A 16,931-nucleotide genomic window follows, 5' to 3' on the forward strand; every position below is an offset into this window, starting at 1 on the left:
GTCATTATGTGGGGTTACTCACGGTCAACATTATTGCGCATGCCCAGACGAGCAACGGAAACCAAAATGGCGGCGGGTCAGGACTGAAGTTCTAAAGTTTTCGTTGATTTTTGCTCACAGTTTTACACAAACCAGGCGGTTTCCAGCCCCTATCAGAGTATATTGATTTCTTTATTTTGTATTTCACCATTTTATACGGATGGCAGACCACAGACAGGTAAGTTTTCAATGGCCCTTGCTGAGTTTTTCGACCAACTTTGAGCAGATGATTTGGAAAAATGTTCGCGCCTCCTAACTTCCGGCGGCGATTCCAATTATCTTTGATCCTAAATTTGACTTGCTGTGTGTTTATAAGCCCGTCATCAAGAGTCTTCATCTGTCTTTTCCTCAGACATACGTTCTACAGGCCTAGATGATTCAAATTCTCTGTACTCACTTTGCCGTAACCTTTATTTACCACGCACAGACGAGAGAGTAATTTGAGCGGGGGATTTTCAGGGTGTGTCTCGAAAATCGTATGTCATCACAAGTGGTCCCCGAATGATGTGATAAAGGAGGTAGCTAAAACTGAGCCCTTCTCATTGTCGATGTTTGAAGCACAGCCGTTGGAGTGTCAAACCTTACACAATGTCTAAGCTATGGCAGGCAACGTACAAGAAACCGGAATATACGGTATGCCTTGGGCCTTTCGTGTCTATGTGGTAATTTATTCGTTTCTAACCCGCTGGCTCTGTTTTAACTACCGCCTTTTTATCACAAACATGTCGGGGGCAAGGGCAGGAAGACATAGGCCAGGCCTCAACCAGTCCGGCAGTGTATCCACTGGATCTGTCTCGTTCATGAAGCCTTTTTTTCCATTTCAAGCTTTCAGGTGCCCCATTTTGTGGAATTGCTGTATCCAAACTTTATGCTATGTAGTTGTAAACAACAAAACGTAAAATCGTACCTGCAGCATTTGTAATTTTTCACAACTTCCTGAGCTAACACTTTTTGGTGGAAAATTTATGCATGTAAACAAGACACTGTCAACTTGACTGTTTTTCTGTATCTTCTGTTTTGATCGCAACTTGATTGATAATTTCCAGTATCCCTTTTTTGTTTGTTCAACACACTTGAAAACATGTCCAACACAGGAAAAGTTTCACTTTCACACGGAATGGGGCACCTTACACATGCACAGAGCTCGAAATACTTTTCTGCGTACCAAAAATATTGCCGATATGAGACAGATTTTACCAACAACATCCACTTTCTTCTATTTTCATTGCATTGAACTTGAAGAGATTGTAGGAAATATACATCACACTGGAAACTGTAAATTTGGCATTTCAGTGATTTTACGGACAGTTGCAATCATAATTTATAGCAGACAAAAATCGACATTTGTATGTACAGTACATGAACCAGTGCAGGTAAATGTCAAAAACACGATGTCATGCACAACTCCAGTTTTACCTGCTCTAACCTGCGTATGCAGTTGGTATTTCGAGCCCTGCATTCAATAAATAATCTTTTTCATTTCTCTTCTGTTTTTCGTCAGTCGGCTCGGGAAGCCATACGCACCTCTGGGTTTTTCAGTGATGATCGTATTGCTAGTTCAAAGGTAACTTTTTCCTGATAATGCGGGTAAACCCATTTCACCCACCACCGCATTAACCAAACCATTCAAGCTACGGGACATAAGGTGTAGAAAACCGGTAGCATCCATTTTGTGCTTTAATTAAAGTTCCCATGTTTTTGTATTTACATCTCTGTTTTCCTCTAGGTGCGTCGTTCACATCACTAATTCTGACCATCTCCCTGCTTTTCTCAATCCAATTCACCTCTCCTTTCCTCTCTTCAGTTTTTTTTCTAGCAGTTTAATGTTGATTCAACAACCATTTGCATGCTCATGTTACTACATGTAGTTTAGACTCGTAGTCTCGTACTGTAGTGTAGTAGTGATACTGTACAGTCTTTGATAGAAGTTGTTGCTACTTTGGTTGTTTTGAATAAAACTATTGGAGCAAATGTCTTCATGATTCAACTTCAATGTAATGAATGAAGACCGTTTTGCTCTTAGAATCTTCAAAGCTGTTATGTCTAGAAAAGACAACTTTTTATCAAAAGACAATCAACTTTCACTTGTAGATATCCCTCTTTCAGCTTTCCTGTACTGCTTTGCATTGTCTAACCTTGGTTTTCAAGTGTAGGTTTGGTCAGCCTAGCAAAATGCCACCTTCTTGCTGGCAGTAAGGTCTTGCTAGGGTATCCAAGCCTATTACCTGCTAAACAAGGCTAGACATTGCTTAGAAGTTAGATCACTGTCTTGTATTCTATGATTAGTACTAATAGTAATAGTGTAAATGTTACTAGTTATACTTGTAGACTGTTTCTGTAGACAGCCTGTCAGTCAGTACAGTGTCCGTAGATCCCTTATTGTTCTCAAAACACAGTTTTGTGTTCTTCACTGTAGCAGTAGATGCTATTTTTGTTAGTCTTTTCATTTATCCCCTACTTGGGAAAGGTTTGCTGTTCTTTGGATGAGTTATACTATTTCTGTCACCTATTTTCTGACGCAGATAATTACGAGAAGTTGTGAGGGAAATATTTCAGCAAGAATGATTCCAGCAGCATCATTTGTTAAAAGAGCATTAAGTTGTGCAGTGATAGTAACAAAAGCAGGGGAGTAAAGGATGGAAAAGTTTTTAAAAAAGAAAAAGATAAAATTCAACTGACAGGTTGTCCTGGGAACTAACTTATTCTTCATATTGTTGCTCCCTGTTCCCTTGTTCTTCCTTTTTTTGCTCTCCGTGTTTGTGGATGCTCTCCATGTTCCAATGAATGACTTGCCGTGCGGATCCTTTCCCCCATGTGCACCGCAAAGCAGTTCGTGAATCCGGAGCAACCCGGCTATGTGGGCTTCGCCAACCTGCCCAACCAGGTGCATCGCAAGTCCGTCAAGAAGGGATTCGAGTTCACGCTGATGGTCGTTGGTAGGTTTCTAAACTTAAGCACACTGAAGTGGCCATTTTGGTACCAATTCTCTATTGTTTATTGGGTTAGGCAGCAGGGAGAAGGTTAAAGAAAAAATTACAAAAGCAAGTTAGTAACTTACAAGTGATGTTGATTTTAGAGAGGCAAAGCAAATTCTTTTAGTCTGGTTATACCTGAGAACAAGATCATGTACTTATAGCTTATTGGGCCAGTGAATTTTTGAAAACTTTTTCAACACTGGCAATGCATTGTGATACAACTGTACTCACTGGTTAGTCATTTACATGGTAGATGTACATGTATGATTCATATAATTGGAATGATTTCACTTGAAGTTGAAATTCTTGTGTTCTTAGTTCATCTGTTGACATTTGATTACACTTGTTTTTACTCAGCGGTTTGGTAAGTTGAGATGGGCATGTCGCCAAGCTTGTAGTCTAAAGCTGTGCTTGGCGGTTAGCCACAGTAGAGAAAATAGATTGTCACATTGTTTTGGCAAGGAATAGAGCCTGTGAATACAAGAGGATTTAGGATACAGGACAAGACCAGTTAGAACCATGTTACCCTGCCTTAAGAAAGTTCAGGGAGGTTGCTTGTTGGGACAGGGTTTGTTTACATTCCTGTTAGAACTGTATCACAAGTAAAGTAGGTTGTTTCAAGATGGTGACCATATGGCCCAAACTGTGGAGCACATCTGGAATCAAACTGTAAAGGACTGAGACTAAGATACCCCTTGTAGAGGACATAGTCAACAAGAACGTAGCAGTTTCTTTTAACAGTTTAAAATAGCTAGGAGATCGTGTGTGCAGGAACAGTGTTTTGGCAAGCTGAAAGGTCAAGGGGAAATGTTGACGTGCAAGCTTTGGCTCTGAATGGTTTATCCATTCCATTTGAATGTTTCATGCATCTCTGACTCAAATGTTGATAGCTTTACCATCATGGCATGATATTTCACTCAGCTGTATGTCAAAGATACATTGCTAAGCTTAGACTTGACATCACACACCGACTCTTCCAAGCATTGTTAAAAAACAACTAGCTTTAGCATACTCATTTTGATGATGAAGTTATGTGTACTACATTTGTACAATTAAGGTGTTTTCCTGGTCCTCTTGAATATTCACTTTTAGAAAAATTGTAAATGTTTTGTTGCAATAATGCAATACTGATAAGGTTTGTGTGTGTGTGTGTGTTTTAGGTGAGTCAGGACTAGGGAAGTCTACCCTGATAAACAGCCTGTTCCTGACAGACTTGTACCCAGAGAGAGAGATCCCCGGAGCTGCAGGTAAGGCTCAATTTTGACACCTGTGACCTGCTCCATTCTTATTATCTGGTGATGTTTTGCCCCTAGGACGTATTGCCCTCTGGAGTAATTTGCATGCAGCTGCATACCACGTAGGTTAAGTAATACATACTAGTAGCGTTTTTCAATCAACTCCATTTCTTAATGAAAGATACGTGCAAAATTGTCTCTATGAATGTACATGTACATAAATCGATGTATGTTAGACAATCAGGTGGAACATTATATACATGTACATGTAATACAAAATCAATCAATAACTGTATGATTCTCAAAATGTACATTTATCTTCAAAAGTCTCTCTGATTCATTCTGAAACTACATTTGTAAAATTTTATCCCATCCTTTCAAAATATCTGAACATGAAATTGATGAAAAGTTATTTTCATAAGTTTTAAATGACAGATTTAACAAAATAAACTAACAGCATGGGCTTCCAAACAATGAGTTGGCCAGAAAATAATTTAGAGCTGGATACAGCCTTGGACTAGACCAATATTACTGTACTTGAAATGAAGCAGACACATTTTGTCCTAGAATCCCATTGTGTGTCTGTGTAAGTAAACTATTCAACCCGTCCACAGAGAAAATTGAACAGACGGTGAAGATTGACGCGTCGACGGTAGAGATTGAGGAGAGGGGGGTGAAACTGAGGCTGACGGTGGTGGACACGCCCGGATACGGCGATGCCATCAACAGTAAGGACTGGTAGGTCACATGATCACATCTTCGTATAATAGGCACAGAATTAAGTCTCAATCAAAAGCAGGGCTCGAATACTGGGTGCATGTGCACTTACTTTTGTGCACCGAAAATTGCAGCTTTGCACCTAATTTGTGATTGTGGGTGTACGGGTGCACCTAGACATTTATAGGATTCACATTCAAACGTAGCATAGTACCCTTGTATACAGTATATTCATGACATTTAAGTGTCAGAAAAAAATGCTAAAACTGTTGTTGTATTACTTGTTTAAACTTTTAAAGTTAGCAATAGAATTTCAGAATAAAGCTCTGAAGAGTAACTTTGGGATTAGGTTTACTTACTTACCTATTCTTAAAATGAATTTTGAGGCCTGAAAAGCATAAACATTGAAGCATACATTTCACCAGTGCATCAGACTATTTTCTATTGGACACAGCTGCACATTTAAGCACAAGTTTGATGCCAAAGTCAGTCAATAGTTAACAGCATAGATAGTTTAGCTTGATGTCGAGTGATTTTGCCAGATGGAAGTGTTAGCTCACTAATTGACCAATGTTTGTTCCGTGCTCAGATATCTGTGCTTCAGCTCATATATCAGGGATAAAGATACTTATTATGCTCTATAAGCTGGGCTCTATGACTATGACTGTGTAGATATTTTAGAATGAATATTTTGTACACTTCTGTGCAAAAGCTGTTTTTCTGGCTAAGCCCCTGGCTAATCCCCTTGTGACCTGATTCTGTCCAAAGCAATTTTTACAACCTCAAATCTTACAGATGTTGTAGGGGATTAGCCTACACTGCACAGAACTGTTTGTTTACATGACTTGCCAAAACAGTCAAAATATCTTCAACACAGCAGGTCTACCCTATCATTTTTTTCTGACCCAACATACAAAAACTCCTACAAATGTACTACATGTATATGGAAGTAGAATGTACATTTGTTCATGTAAGCAAACCATAACAGAGCAAAAAGCCATTTTTGTGGTACCATATGGTTCTTTTTCATTGAAGAATGACAGAGAGTCAACTGTAGACTACTAATGTAGGACCTCTGTTAGTGAGGGATTGTATGTCAAGCTGTTTACTGTGACCCATGTTGTCGTCCAGACACAAGGTCACTGCCATTACAGTAGCTGGCAGGAACATGTAAATAGACTCTGCTGACTGCATTCAGCTGCTAGCATGGTATCCATGTATGATAGCCGACAAGTGTCTTTCTCCACAATTTGGACACCAGGCTATTCAGCTGCTGGTTAGGTGGTGATTTTCTAGAAAGTAAATTATAAGAAGCTCCTCAGTGTTCTCTATACATGGATGATGTATATCTGTGGTTTAATGATAGGATTAGAATTCACATCACTCATTGGACCATCAAGTACATACAAATGTTCATGTTGTAAGCCTGTTTTTGGCAATGCCTTAGGGGTGGTCCCAATTGTAACTTGTCTTTTTGGGCAGCCTTCAGAGCCTTAATGTCTTTGTCTAGTTTATTATGTACATTACAAGTAGAACAAAACTGTTTTGTGGAAATGAACCATTAGCAGTTTGAATGCAAGGATGAAGAAATTCTTGAGACTGTTCCAAGGTAACTATCGCTATGTTTGAAATCACACACACTCCAACAAGGACTATGCTTCGTCTCAATCATTTCCCTTTGAGAGAGAAGTCATACAGTCACAACGGCACCTGATGTGTACTTGTTATAGTACTGCAGCAGAACTTCCATTTTTTTTAAATATCTCACGTTCTGGACATAATACTATGCTCATGCTTTTTGAATAGTAGATAGGTCTTGGGATAGAGAGTAAGTGCTGTAGGTTTGGGCCCCCTAGTGCCATTTTTGGAAATGCATGGGCTTCTTTGATTAGTTTTTAAGTCACACACTCACAATGATACTCATGTGTGTTTCCAGCTTCAAGCCTATCCTGTCGTACATAGACGACCAGTTTGAGAGGTATTTCCACGATGAGAGCGGGCTGAACAGACGGAACATTGTGGACAACAGAGTACACTGCTGCTTCTACTTCATCTCCCCCTATGGACATGGGTCAGTACTGCAGCATATTTGTATAGTTCTGGATATGTGAATTGTCTATTCCAGAATGGGTGGACCAAAATTTTCATGCATACATGTGTGTCCTCTATATTATGTATCCATATTATGTGATTGATCCTTGGTCATTTCTACACATTCTTCAGTATTACAATCTGTTTAGGGGCTCTCTTAGCCTTAGACAATTTGGTTTGCCTCTCATGTTTTAAGACTTTCCTATCCTCATGGCCATTCACTCATTTGTATGAGAAGAATACCCTCTTACATCCCATCTTACAAAATAAATGTTATGTCTCCTGTACCCCTGTTGTAGACTGAAGCCGTTGGATGTAGAGTTCATGAAGGCCTTGCATCACAAGGTCAACATCGTTCCTGTCATTGCCAAAGCCGACACTCTCACGCCAAAGGAGGTCCGGGCTCTCAAAGCAAGGGTAAGCTTGTATCCTTGATATTCATGACTTACTTAAATGAATTGTCTCTCAACTTTGTCCTCATGTTAAGTAGTTTTTGGTGATATCTCATGGGCAGAGGCTTTTTATACTGCTATTGTGTTTTTATACATTTTGTGTTAGAATGAGTTAATTAGGTTAGTTAAAAACATGCCTACATTTAATCTGACGTATTATGAAAGCTTACACAAAGTCTGGACAAAGAAGCATGAAATTCTTGTAGATAAACTAATTTGTAGGTAAGAGATTTTCTTTGATTTTCAATGTTTTTCTCCCTGTAGATTTTGGAGGAGATTGCTCAGCATGGCATCAAGATCTACCAGATGCCAGACTGTGACTCAGACGAGGATGAAGACTTCAAGGAGCAGTGTAGGCTGCTGAAGGTGCTGTGTTGTTTTTCTTTCTGGTGGCGTTAGTGTGGTGTAATGGTTAGAACGTTCGGCTGAGAACCAATAGGTCCCGGGTTTGATACTCGCCATGCCCTGACGTTGTGTCCTCGGGAAAGGCACTATGCACAATATTCCTACATGACGGTGGAGTGACGCCCACTGAGCCTCTTTGGGTAATCGGGCAAAAGTGTGCAAAAAAACACACACAGTTTTGGTGTGCCAATGTGCCAACATCTGCACATTTACCACCAGTAACCATAATTTTTTAAATGTTTGTTTTGTTTTCTGTCAACTATGAAGAAATTTGATTGTCTGATAGAAGTAACTGAAGAAACAGAAACATTTCCACTTCCTGTGGATATAGATGTTGGGGTTATGTTTGCATTTAAAATCTGTTGAGTTACACGAAGGCATGTTTTATCCCATATACAGGCAGCTGTGCCATTTGCTGTGGTCGGATCCAACCAAATGATTGAGGTTAAAGGGAAGAAGGTCAGAGGTCGGCTGTACCCCTGGGGTGTGGTTGAAGGTAGGGAAAGTCCTTGTATGAACCATTCCATTCAAAATTGTAAAATTAGAGGGGCAGTCTGGAGGTTTTTGTTCAATTGAAAAGGAGGTGATATATTTGGAGTGTGTAAATGATTGGGTTAAAAGGGTGTGGGCATCTTATAGTCATCTTCTCAAGGTTTCCTACATGAGTATGAATTGAGTGACTACGAGATAGACATTTTTGTTGAAATTATTGTTGGACGGTTGTAAAATGTTTCGGTATCAAACTTATTTTTTCAGTGGAAAATCCTGAGCATTGTGATTTCATCAAGCTGCGAACCATGCTGATGTGAGTATGGCACTCATGGGAGGAAGGACCATCCCCGAACACACTACAGCTAAAATGAATCTTCAACTAAAATGAACACATAAACATTTCAATACATATGTATTCGTCATGCAAAAGTGTATAACCTGTGCCTATCATGACTTCTGAACCTTTTTGTTGTTATATTATATTATGGCAATACACAAGTAATACTGCATCCAATGCCCAAATTTCCATAGGTGATAGGAATTCTCAGCAGAGGGCTGGAAAATGATTAATAAAAGTTCTTTAAAACACAAGAAAAGATGAAGGAAGTGCCCATGGGCAAGAGGACTAAACAGAATAGGTTTTGCTCACAGAAACAGAAGGCTGAAAAATGCTTACAAATTTCTAAAACACTATGAAACAAGATGAGAGTGCCCATGGGCTTTACTTACACAAACAGAATATGTTTTGCTCACACAAATCCATAACTACATGTACATGTGAACACATTGATGGACTAGACTCTTCCCTGTAGTACCCACATGCAGGACCTCCAGGAGGTGACCCAGGACGTGCACTACGAGAACTACAGGTCAGAGAAGCTGGCCATCAACAAGCGCCGGGCGCCAGGGTGAGTCATACTAGATGTGCAAAGGCCTGCCTGCGTTTTTTACCCACCCACCAGTGGGTGCCGTAAGTCCCAGAACGGTTTCAATTCACACTGCAAGGTAGTCTCATCAGTCAAACCCCCTAAAAAAATCCTCTGCTGCAGTTCACTACTCATCTGATAGAGGGTGCTTGTGAGCCTACCACTTTTCCCTCCTTGAGATAACTACCTTTGGGAACATTGATAAGACATTTTAGTCATGCTGCATGACTGCTGTGCAGCTAAAGCTTCTCTTCTCAAAGCCTTGCTTTTGTAAATTCTTAATTTCTTGGCGTGCAGCTATCAATTTTTTTTTCGTGGTGGATTTCCAGTCATTTGCTTTGGTGCCTGTTGTGGAAGTTGAAGCCACTCTGTGACTTATGATGTCAATGTGGTATGTAACCGTAAGCGAAATCCATGTTGCATTGAATTGACGTGTCTCCTGAGGAATCATGTTAAATTCTTTGAATGGCAATTTTTGACAGTATCCTTTGCAGACCTTGTATGCCTCATCTTGTGTTTTTGAGAACATATCTTCAACATCAGTCATACAGTTGAATCTTGAAAACTCAGTGCAAAAGAGTGCAGTTCATTCCTCAACAGATAAGGGTGCTGTTGAACATCAAACAAGAAATGTGTCTTTGATTCGGCCTCATAAAAATCTTGACCCACCAACTTGTCTGTTTTTGACATTACACATAGAGACTTTTCATTCACACCCAAACACACAGAAACACACAGAAACTCCTTTTTTAGTTAATGGAAGGCTGATGTTGAAGATTGCTTGTAGATCCTAGAAGTCTGCAGTGCTTATTGAAGCATTAATAATCATGGGTTTATCGGCTGCGTTGATAAAAAAGTTGTTATAGAGCTGATTAATTGCAATGATTTGCATGCAGTGTATTGCTTATAACATGTTGCTTGCATAGTCTTTGCCTATATGCATCAATTATTTTCTAGCTGCTATGAATGTATGTATGTATTTTCATGTTTGTTAATCTAACATGTGGATGATTTGGTTGATTTAGCTGTCTGCATTCTCATGTGGTGATTATGATTTCAATAACTCTCATTACTGTGTTATGAATGATTAATCATGATAAAAAACCTGCCAACGGATTGCTATCACACACTCTTTAACATCAATAACCCTGCTTGGACCAGGACTTCACTCAGCCAACCAGGACAATTGCACAAATAACAAACTGATTTATCCTTTATGCTAGACAGTAAGGGAACAGTGTAATTGTTTAAAAATTTGGTCTGTTACATGCGAAATTTGATTAGAAACACTTCATTCTGATAAAACTCCAGATCGTAATCATGTCATGACCATTTCGTTAGAATTAGAAGAAAAGTCCAATACACATGTTTTATTGTTTATCATTGTACTCCTTTCCTCTAAAAGACATGATTTCTTCTTCTTCACCCCATCCTTTTATTGCTGCTAAAGATTATGTTTGTTATTGAAAGTTCTAGCAACATGTCTTTGCTTTCTTGTGTCTTTTGCACACCTTTAAACATAGTGAATCACTGTTGAAGATATAGCTGCTTCACAAGTATAACTAGTAGTGACCATTGTCTCCTCTTCTGTTACTCTGCACACCTCCCTGTATGGTGAACTGTTTCATGGGGAGATCCGCTCACCTCACCTGACCCCTCCGTCCCTCCTCTTCCTCCTCCTGGTGCTCCTCTGGGGTTACTATGGCAACCTGTCTGTGTACATCCCATCACTTTTCCATCATCCTCCATACACCCGTAAGTATACCAAGTACGCCTGGGCAGTTGCCAAGCCTAAACCGTTCCAAAAATGTTCAGAGTTTACAAATTAAAGGCATCAGTCGTCAGGATGAAAAATTGAGAAGAAAGCCTCTCCTTTACTCATCATTTTCCAAAACGAACATGAATCAAAACCCCCTTTAAAAGTTTTAAATTTAGAAGCAGGCAGCAAGAAATGCAAGTTTGTGTTCCAACTGAATAATGATGGCTGAAATAACTCAAGTTGAAGACCCCACCAACCAGCCCTCCACACACATACACGACTTTGCTGCTTATGTTTTGTTATGCCTGTTTTGCTATGTGGTCTTACCTTGAGATTTTGCCTTCCCTACCCAGAGCTGCGGTTGCCCTTGGGCAAAGGTGGGGATATTCCTATGTTGGATGTTTTAAGATACACACTGAGGGTTAGACCCCGTTCATTCTAAGCCTTGTAAATCGGATTCAGGGCTGAAGTCACCTAAGCAGGATTAATGTGGCCTAGTCTGAACGCTCCAAGTCATATTGATCCACCCCTTGATCCACATTGAAACCACCGAAACCACTGCCAGGAGGTGGTTTCAATGTGGATTTGGAAATTAGGCCCCTGGTGTGAAGGTATGCAACTCAGGCGATTTAGCCCTGAACTTGTTTGTAAGGCTCAGTATGAAGGGGGTCTAAAGAGTTACGCCGAAAGAGCCTCCAATATAACTGAAACATTTCTCAACCCTGGAACACATGTAAAAGCAATTGTTGCCTTTTGCTGAATGAAGTTAGTAATTGATGCACTTTATTGTTGGAGAATCTTTGATATGTTTTAGTCATATTACTTGGTGCCTTTCGTGTCTGGGGGAATTGAACGAAACAACACAACTTTAAATGTGTGAGAATTTTGGTTTGTACAGTATGAGCTAGAGGTGTTTTAAACAAGCAATAAGGTTACCATAAAGGGGTAGTATTTGTGTCAAAATGTTTATAATGAAGTAAAAACAAGTTGAATCTACTGGTTCAGTTATGTTCTTAGAAACAACCTGCATGGGGTATGTTATACATGTATTTATTTGGGAGTGTTGTGTGTTGCAATGGGTAAATAAACCATTAAGGGTTGTTGTGTTTTGTTAGTTAGCTATGTTAAAGGGTGTTGTGTATTTGTTGTGTTTATGAACCATGTTAAGGGGTGTTGTGTTGTTGTTGTGTTTCCCCCCTGAAGTGGCCCTGCGGCGGCGGCGGTTGCGGCGGCCAGTGCTGTGAAAGGAGAGGGGCAGGGTGAAGAGAAGGACAAGATTCTTCTGGAGAAGGAACAAGAGGTAAGCACCCTGCACACCCCTCGTGTGGCATGTGCAAGTCCAGATTCTCACAACACCCCCTCATTTCTTGTTTTGCCATGTTGTGGCCTTATTTTCAAAGTTCCTTTTAGTCTTGGAAACAACTTCGATATCGTCTGTTTTCTGTCATATTTTTGGCGTGTTTCTGTTCAGTTCTCTACTCTTGTTGTCGGCTTGTCCCTTTGATTAAAATTGTCCATTCCTTCTTGTTCTTTATTTTCTTACTCCTCTTTGCTGCTTCTCTCCTTTTTTTGTCTACCACTCCCGTCTTTCTGTCAACCCCCACACACTGTCTCTTTACTCCTCTCTGCTGCTTCTCTCCTTTTCTTTCTCTACTATTCTCCTGTCTCTCTCTGTTTGCCCCCCCCCCCTACACACTGTCTCTATCATGTGTGTATGTGAAGTTGCTACTTGTGCAAGAGCGTATTGAGGAGGTTAAAGCGGAGCTTGAGCGGCTGGAGGCCGAAAGGCTGCAGGTGGAACAGCTGGAGGAGATGCACCTGCAGCAGCTGCAGCAGCTGCAGACCAACCCCTGGGTGCCGCAGCCCAGCCACCTCAGCCTGCTCTAAATACGTCTGTCCACACTCTGTCTTCTCTGCCTGACAGTTTTCTTTGCTGTATCTCTCTTTGCCGTCTCTCTCTCTCTCTTTTTCCTAGCCTCTACCAGGCTCCGCGGATCGCTGGAAATTGTAGTAGAAATTGGCCAAATAGAGTGAATAGTAGTGGATGCCGTCTGAAACGTCTGTTTCAAAATCTAATCCAGTTGCTTGTGTAACTTTTTACCTGGATTGCAATCTTATTACCTGGATGTCTAACCGACATCGATGTAGAGTGAATAGTATGCTTTAAGGGAGTCGGCAATGGAGAGAGGGACAATAGGCGACCCACGGATCACTATTTTTATCCGCGATCCGCGAAGCCTGGTAGAGGCTATCTCTTTCACACTTTTTCTGTCCGTCTCCTGAAGCCTTTGAATCTTTGTTTTCACGATTTAAGATGCACACATCGTTGCCTGTTATATTTGTGATGATGGTACAATGTATTTACATTTTTGTGTGTGTGTGTGGGCTTTATCCCACTTGGAAATTTATAGTTCTTGTTTGTACCTGTTTCTGCCACAGTGCTGGGGGTTTGCGTCAAGCTATTTCTGTCGCACAGCTAAATATGATGTAGTGTAGCTGTTGCTGTGACATGGAATGTTGCATTCATGGCCTGCACCTGTTTCTGTCCTGCAGCTACATATGATTCAGTGTACCTGTTTCTGTCAATAAGAATGTTACATTTATTGTGCGCATCTGTTTCTATCTCAAAGCTACACATGATGCCTTGTTTCTGTCACACACACTGTGTAGCTGTGACTTGGAATGTTACATTTACCACCTGCACCTGTTTCTGTCCCACAGCTACATATGATACACTACAGTGTAGCTGTTTCTGTGACTTGAAATGTTACATTTATTGTGTGCTTCTGTCACACAGCTACATGTGATACAGTGTAGTAGTTCACTTGGAATGAATGTAACCTTTATCGCCTGCACCTGTTTCTGTTTGCAGCTACAACGGATGCAGGAGATGCTGGCCAGGCTGCAGCAGCAGATGCAGCAGCAGCAGACCACGCAGGTGGCAGGCGCCAACAACGTCCAGTCGCACCATGTCTGAGCTCCGGACGCCGTCACATAGCACTCACGTCTCCGTACACTGCTGCAAAACTTCACCACAACTCACATCTAGGACATACTGTAAATTCATTCAAGTTTGCGGCATCCATTTCTTGGGGAATGGTGAAAATCAAGACTTCACGCCATTTTCGCAGTGTCTTTATGTTTGCAGTTAAGCCAAGAGTAGTAAAAATGAAAGACAGAACCTATGTTTGTGCTGTGGTGGGTTGACGCTCAAACTTGAAAACACAGTGAAAATTATTTTTCAAAGTTACAATATCACTGCACAAACTTATTATGCTTTGGTGTCAGTACTATAGTTATACTTGTATGGTATTTTTTTACTATTCTACCAATTCTGTTTCCTTTATGATGGACATCATTTATCTTAGGCTGTTTGTTAAAAGAGCTCAGACAAGCTTCACTTTTCGTAAAGGTGATAAGAGTTTAAAAGGGTTAGCTAATGGGTTATAGGCACATTTTCTGAAAATCTGGTCTTGCCTTTTAGTAAAAATGCTGTTATTCAGATGCCTGTTGATACAAAGGGTTAGTGTCAACTGTCAACCTATGTAAGCTACATGCTATGCAGGAAGTTTCACAAACATGTTAGAGAGTTTACCCAAGTAAGTGTGTAATGTTTGAGTTTTTAGAATTACTCATATTTGGGAGACATAGGGATTAAGGGTTACTGCACCATATTCATGTATAGGTATATTGTAATCATCATCATATGAGAAAGAAAGGTTTCCTTCATTGAATAATACACAAAGATGAACAAAATTATTATCACTGTGTAGATGTTCAGATAATACAGGGTTGTTAACTCATAGTGTTGATAGATTGTCACAGTAGTACAGTGGGGAGTTCTCAATGCTTATTGCACGGAGGGGACAACCCTCATACTTAACAAATACTTTTAGACATCTACAACTTGCACGAGGTTATTTTGCACCCAAAATACAGGCCGCTTAATGTTTTCTCCCTATCCCCATTTCACATAACAGAAGGTAGCATCATATTCGTTACCAACATAGATTATTTATTACCTCATAATCCCGGCACATGTACATATGCATGTTGCCTTTTATACAGCATATAGCACTGCTACAAAATTCAGATATTGTCTACCAGTATCAATCTTTAGAATTAAGAATTTGTAGCATGTATTGATATTAGGGTATAGATATATGTGTATGTACCCGGGTATGTTACATAAACTTCACAGTCACTCTACTCTTCATATGCAAATTGCATGTGTCTCTTTTATTCATGCTACATTTGTACATAAAAATAGCCTGGAATCGAGCTCTGGTCAACTTCCCAACAGTTGCTACCAGTTTGCAAAAGTTGAGAGAGCTGAGCAAGGCAGGATGCCAGGCTAACTTGAGTACTAGTATGTTACACGGTTACAATGTTCTCAGTATGCTATGACCAAAGGCAACTCTTTCAGTACTGTTTTGACAAAATGAATGAACTATAGTTTCTTTATATTCAAATATCTACACTGGAAAGCATTCCTTTTTTATTCAAAAACCTATATGATGCTTAAGTATTCCTTGTTCTAAATCCGACTGTCAGTTGCTTACAAGCCAATGTTCTGGTATAATACATGTTTCAAGTCGCGTCTATTTTCTCGTCTGACTATATGTCCCGATAGTTCAGCCCTTAATTGTTGGAAGTGGTATTGCCATGACATTTTACATTGTAATTTGTGAGCAAGATGGAAATGTACATGCAGCATTTGCTTCTACAAACATTCACAGCAGATATCACTGGTCACATGCTGCTGAAAGTTTTATTATTACCAGCTCTTTTGTTACAAGTGCCTTTAATGTGCATAGTGCTCTGTATTAGTTAAGAGCTATTGGGTGTTTTCCACACAAATTTGTTGAACTGATAGAACAATGTTCCAAGCAAAATCTACATTTAGTATTCCAAGCAGCTAAAAGCTAAGCAATGTATTACAGAAGTATTTCTATCAAAGACATTCAGCTTGCAATGTTAGATAATACACAGTCAGTTGAATAGTTCTTTACTGTAGGTCTTCAAATTACAGCTTTCCGCACCTTAGATTTCAAATACATGTTCATGGAACTTTGTCAGTACTGGTCAGTCTACACACGTGATGTAAAGTGGTGTATAGTCATCAATGTACACATAGCATTTAGCTGCTATTAACTCTAAAGCATATTTTCAAACATTGAGTAACAATGTACAGTACATAGTAGAGGTAGGACTAGCTGTCCAATGATAGCACTTTAGTTTTTTATGGGAAAGGTTTACGACCGAGAATGCACATCTTTGGGGCTGGTTTGTATTTTCTACCAAGATGGGTGGTTTTGTGTTTTTCCTCTTTGAACAACAGATCCTCCCACCGACCAAATAACTGTCTCTTCTTCGTGTATGCATAGCTAAAGCTGTTGGGCAATGTAGCAAATAAATGTTTTGGAAGAAAAAGTGTTTGGTTGTATTTTTTGACTATCAGTGGAGACTTACCAAACAGAAGCTGGTGCTGACATCATGATTACTACTAGACTGCCAATCGCCACTACTGGCCACACTTTTGGGCAGTTATTATTATATGATATAGACCACAACATGAATTGATATAGTAATGAATGGCAGAGATAAACCTTATGTTAGTAGTGACGTATTGTATTAGCCTCCTTCACAGACTACTAGGAGTGCTGGCATTTACTTTAGAGACAGCTGATTTGCAATTTTTAAATCATGAAGTAGCGTTCTTCCAAAATAAATGACAGTGCTCCAAGGAGTCTTTGGAGGACTATAAGCCCATTTGTAGATTTGAGTAGGCATTTGCAGTGTTGAAGATGAAGGCCCCTGAGACGCTGTTATGCAAATCG

The 16,931-nt window shown here is 40.0% G+C and overlaps 1 protein-coding gene across 16 annotated transcripts; it reads left to right on the forward strand.

The window, feature by feature from the left end:
* Nucleotides 1-52: 52 nt before the first annotated feature.
* LOC136447296 (septin-2B-like) lies at nt 53-16,524 on the forward strand. 16 transcript variants are annotated; one of them, XM_066446043.1, is made up of 15 exons: nt 53-217; nt 1,541-1,603; nt 2,867-2,975; nt 4,175-4,261; nt 4,864-4,987; nt 6,903-7,037; nt 7,357-7,474; nt 7,774-7,875; nt 8,314-8,410; nt 8,671-8,719; nt 9,219-9,314; nt 11,445-11,468; nt 12,295-12,391; nt 12,814-12,982; nt 13,964-14,078. In XM_066446043.1, the coding sequence occupies exons 1-14, from the start codon at nt 200-202 to the stop codon at nt 12,976-12,978; spliced, it is 1,284 nt and encodes a 427-aa protein (XP_066302140.1). In that variant the 5' UTR covers nt 53-199; the 3' UTR covers nt 12,979-12,982; nt 13,964-14,078. The 16 variants fall into 16 exon arrangements, with proteins under 16 accessions (XP_066302140.1, XP_066302148.1, XP_066302155.1 ...); XM_066446051.1 differs by having other exon boundaries at nt 2,870-2,975; XM_066446077.1 differs by having other exon boundaries at nt 54-217; nt 9,219-9,275.
* The last annotated feature ends 407 nt before the right edge of the window (nt 16,525-16,931 follow it).

This window comes from Branchiostoma lanceolatum, chromosome 1 (genome assembly GCF_035083965.1).
Source record: "Branchiostoma lanceolatum isolate klBraLanc5 chromosome 1, klBraLanc5.hap2, whole genome shotgun sequence".
NCBI classification, from domain to species: Eukaryota; Metazoa; Chordata; class Leptocardii; order Amphioxiformes; family Branchiostomatidae; genus Branchiostoma; species Branchiostoma lanceolatum.

Coding starts and splice junctions, on each gene's coding strand:
- LOC136447296 (XM_066446043.1), top strand. Junction 7,475..7,773: donor TCCGGGCTCTCAAAGCAAGG/GTAAGCTTGTAT, acceptor TTCTCCCTGTAG/ATTTTGGAGGAGATTGCTCA. Junction 9,315..11,444: donor AACAAGCGCCGGGCGCCAGG/GTGAGTCATACT, acceptor TTCCCTACCCAG/AGCTGCGGTTGCCCTTGGGC.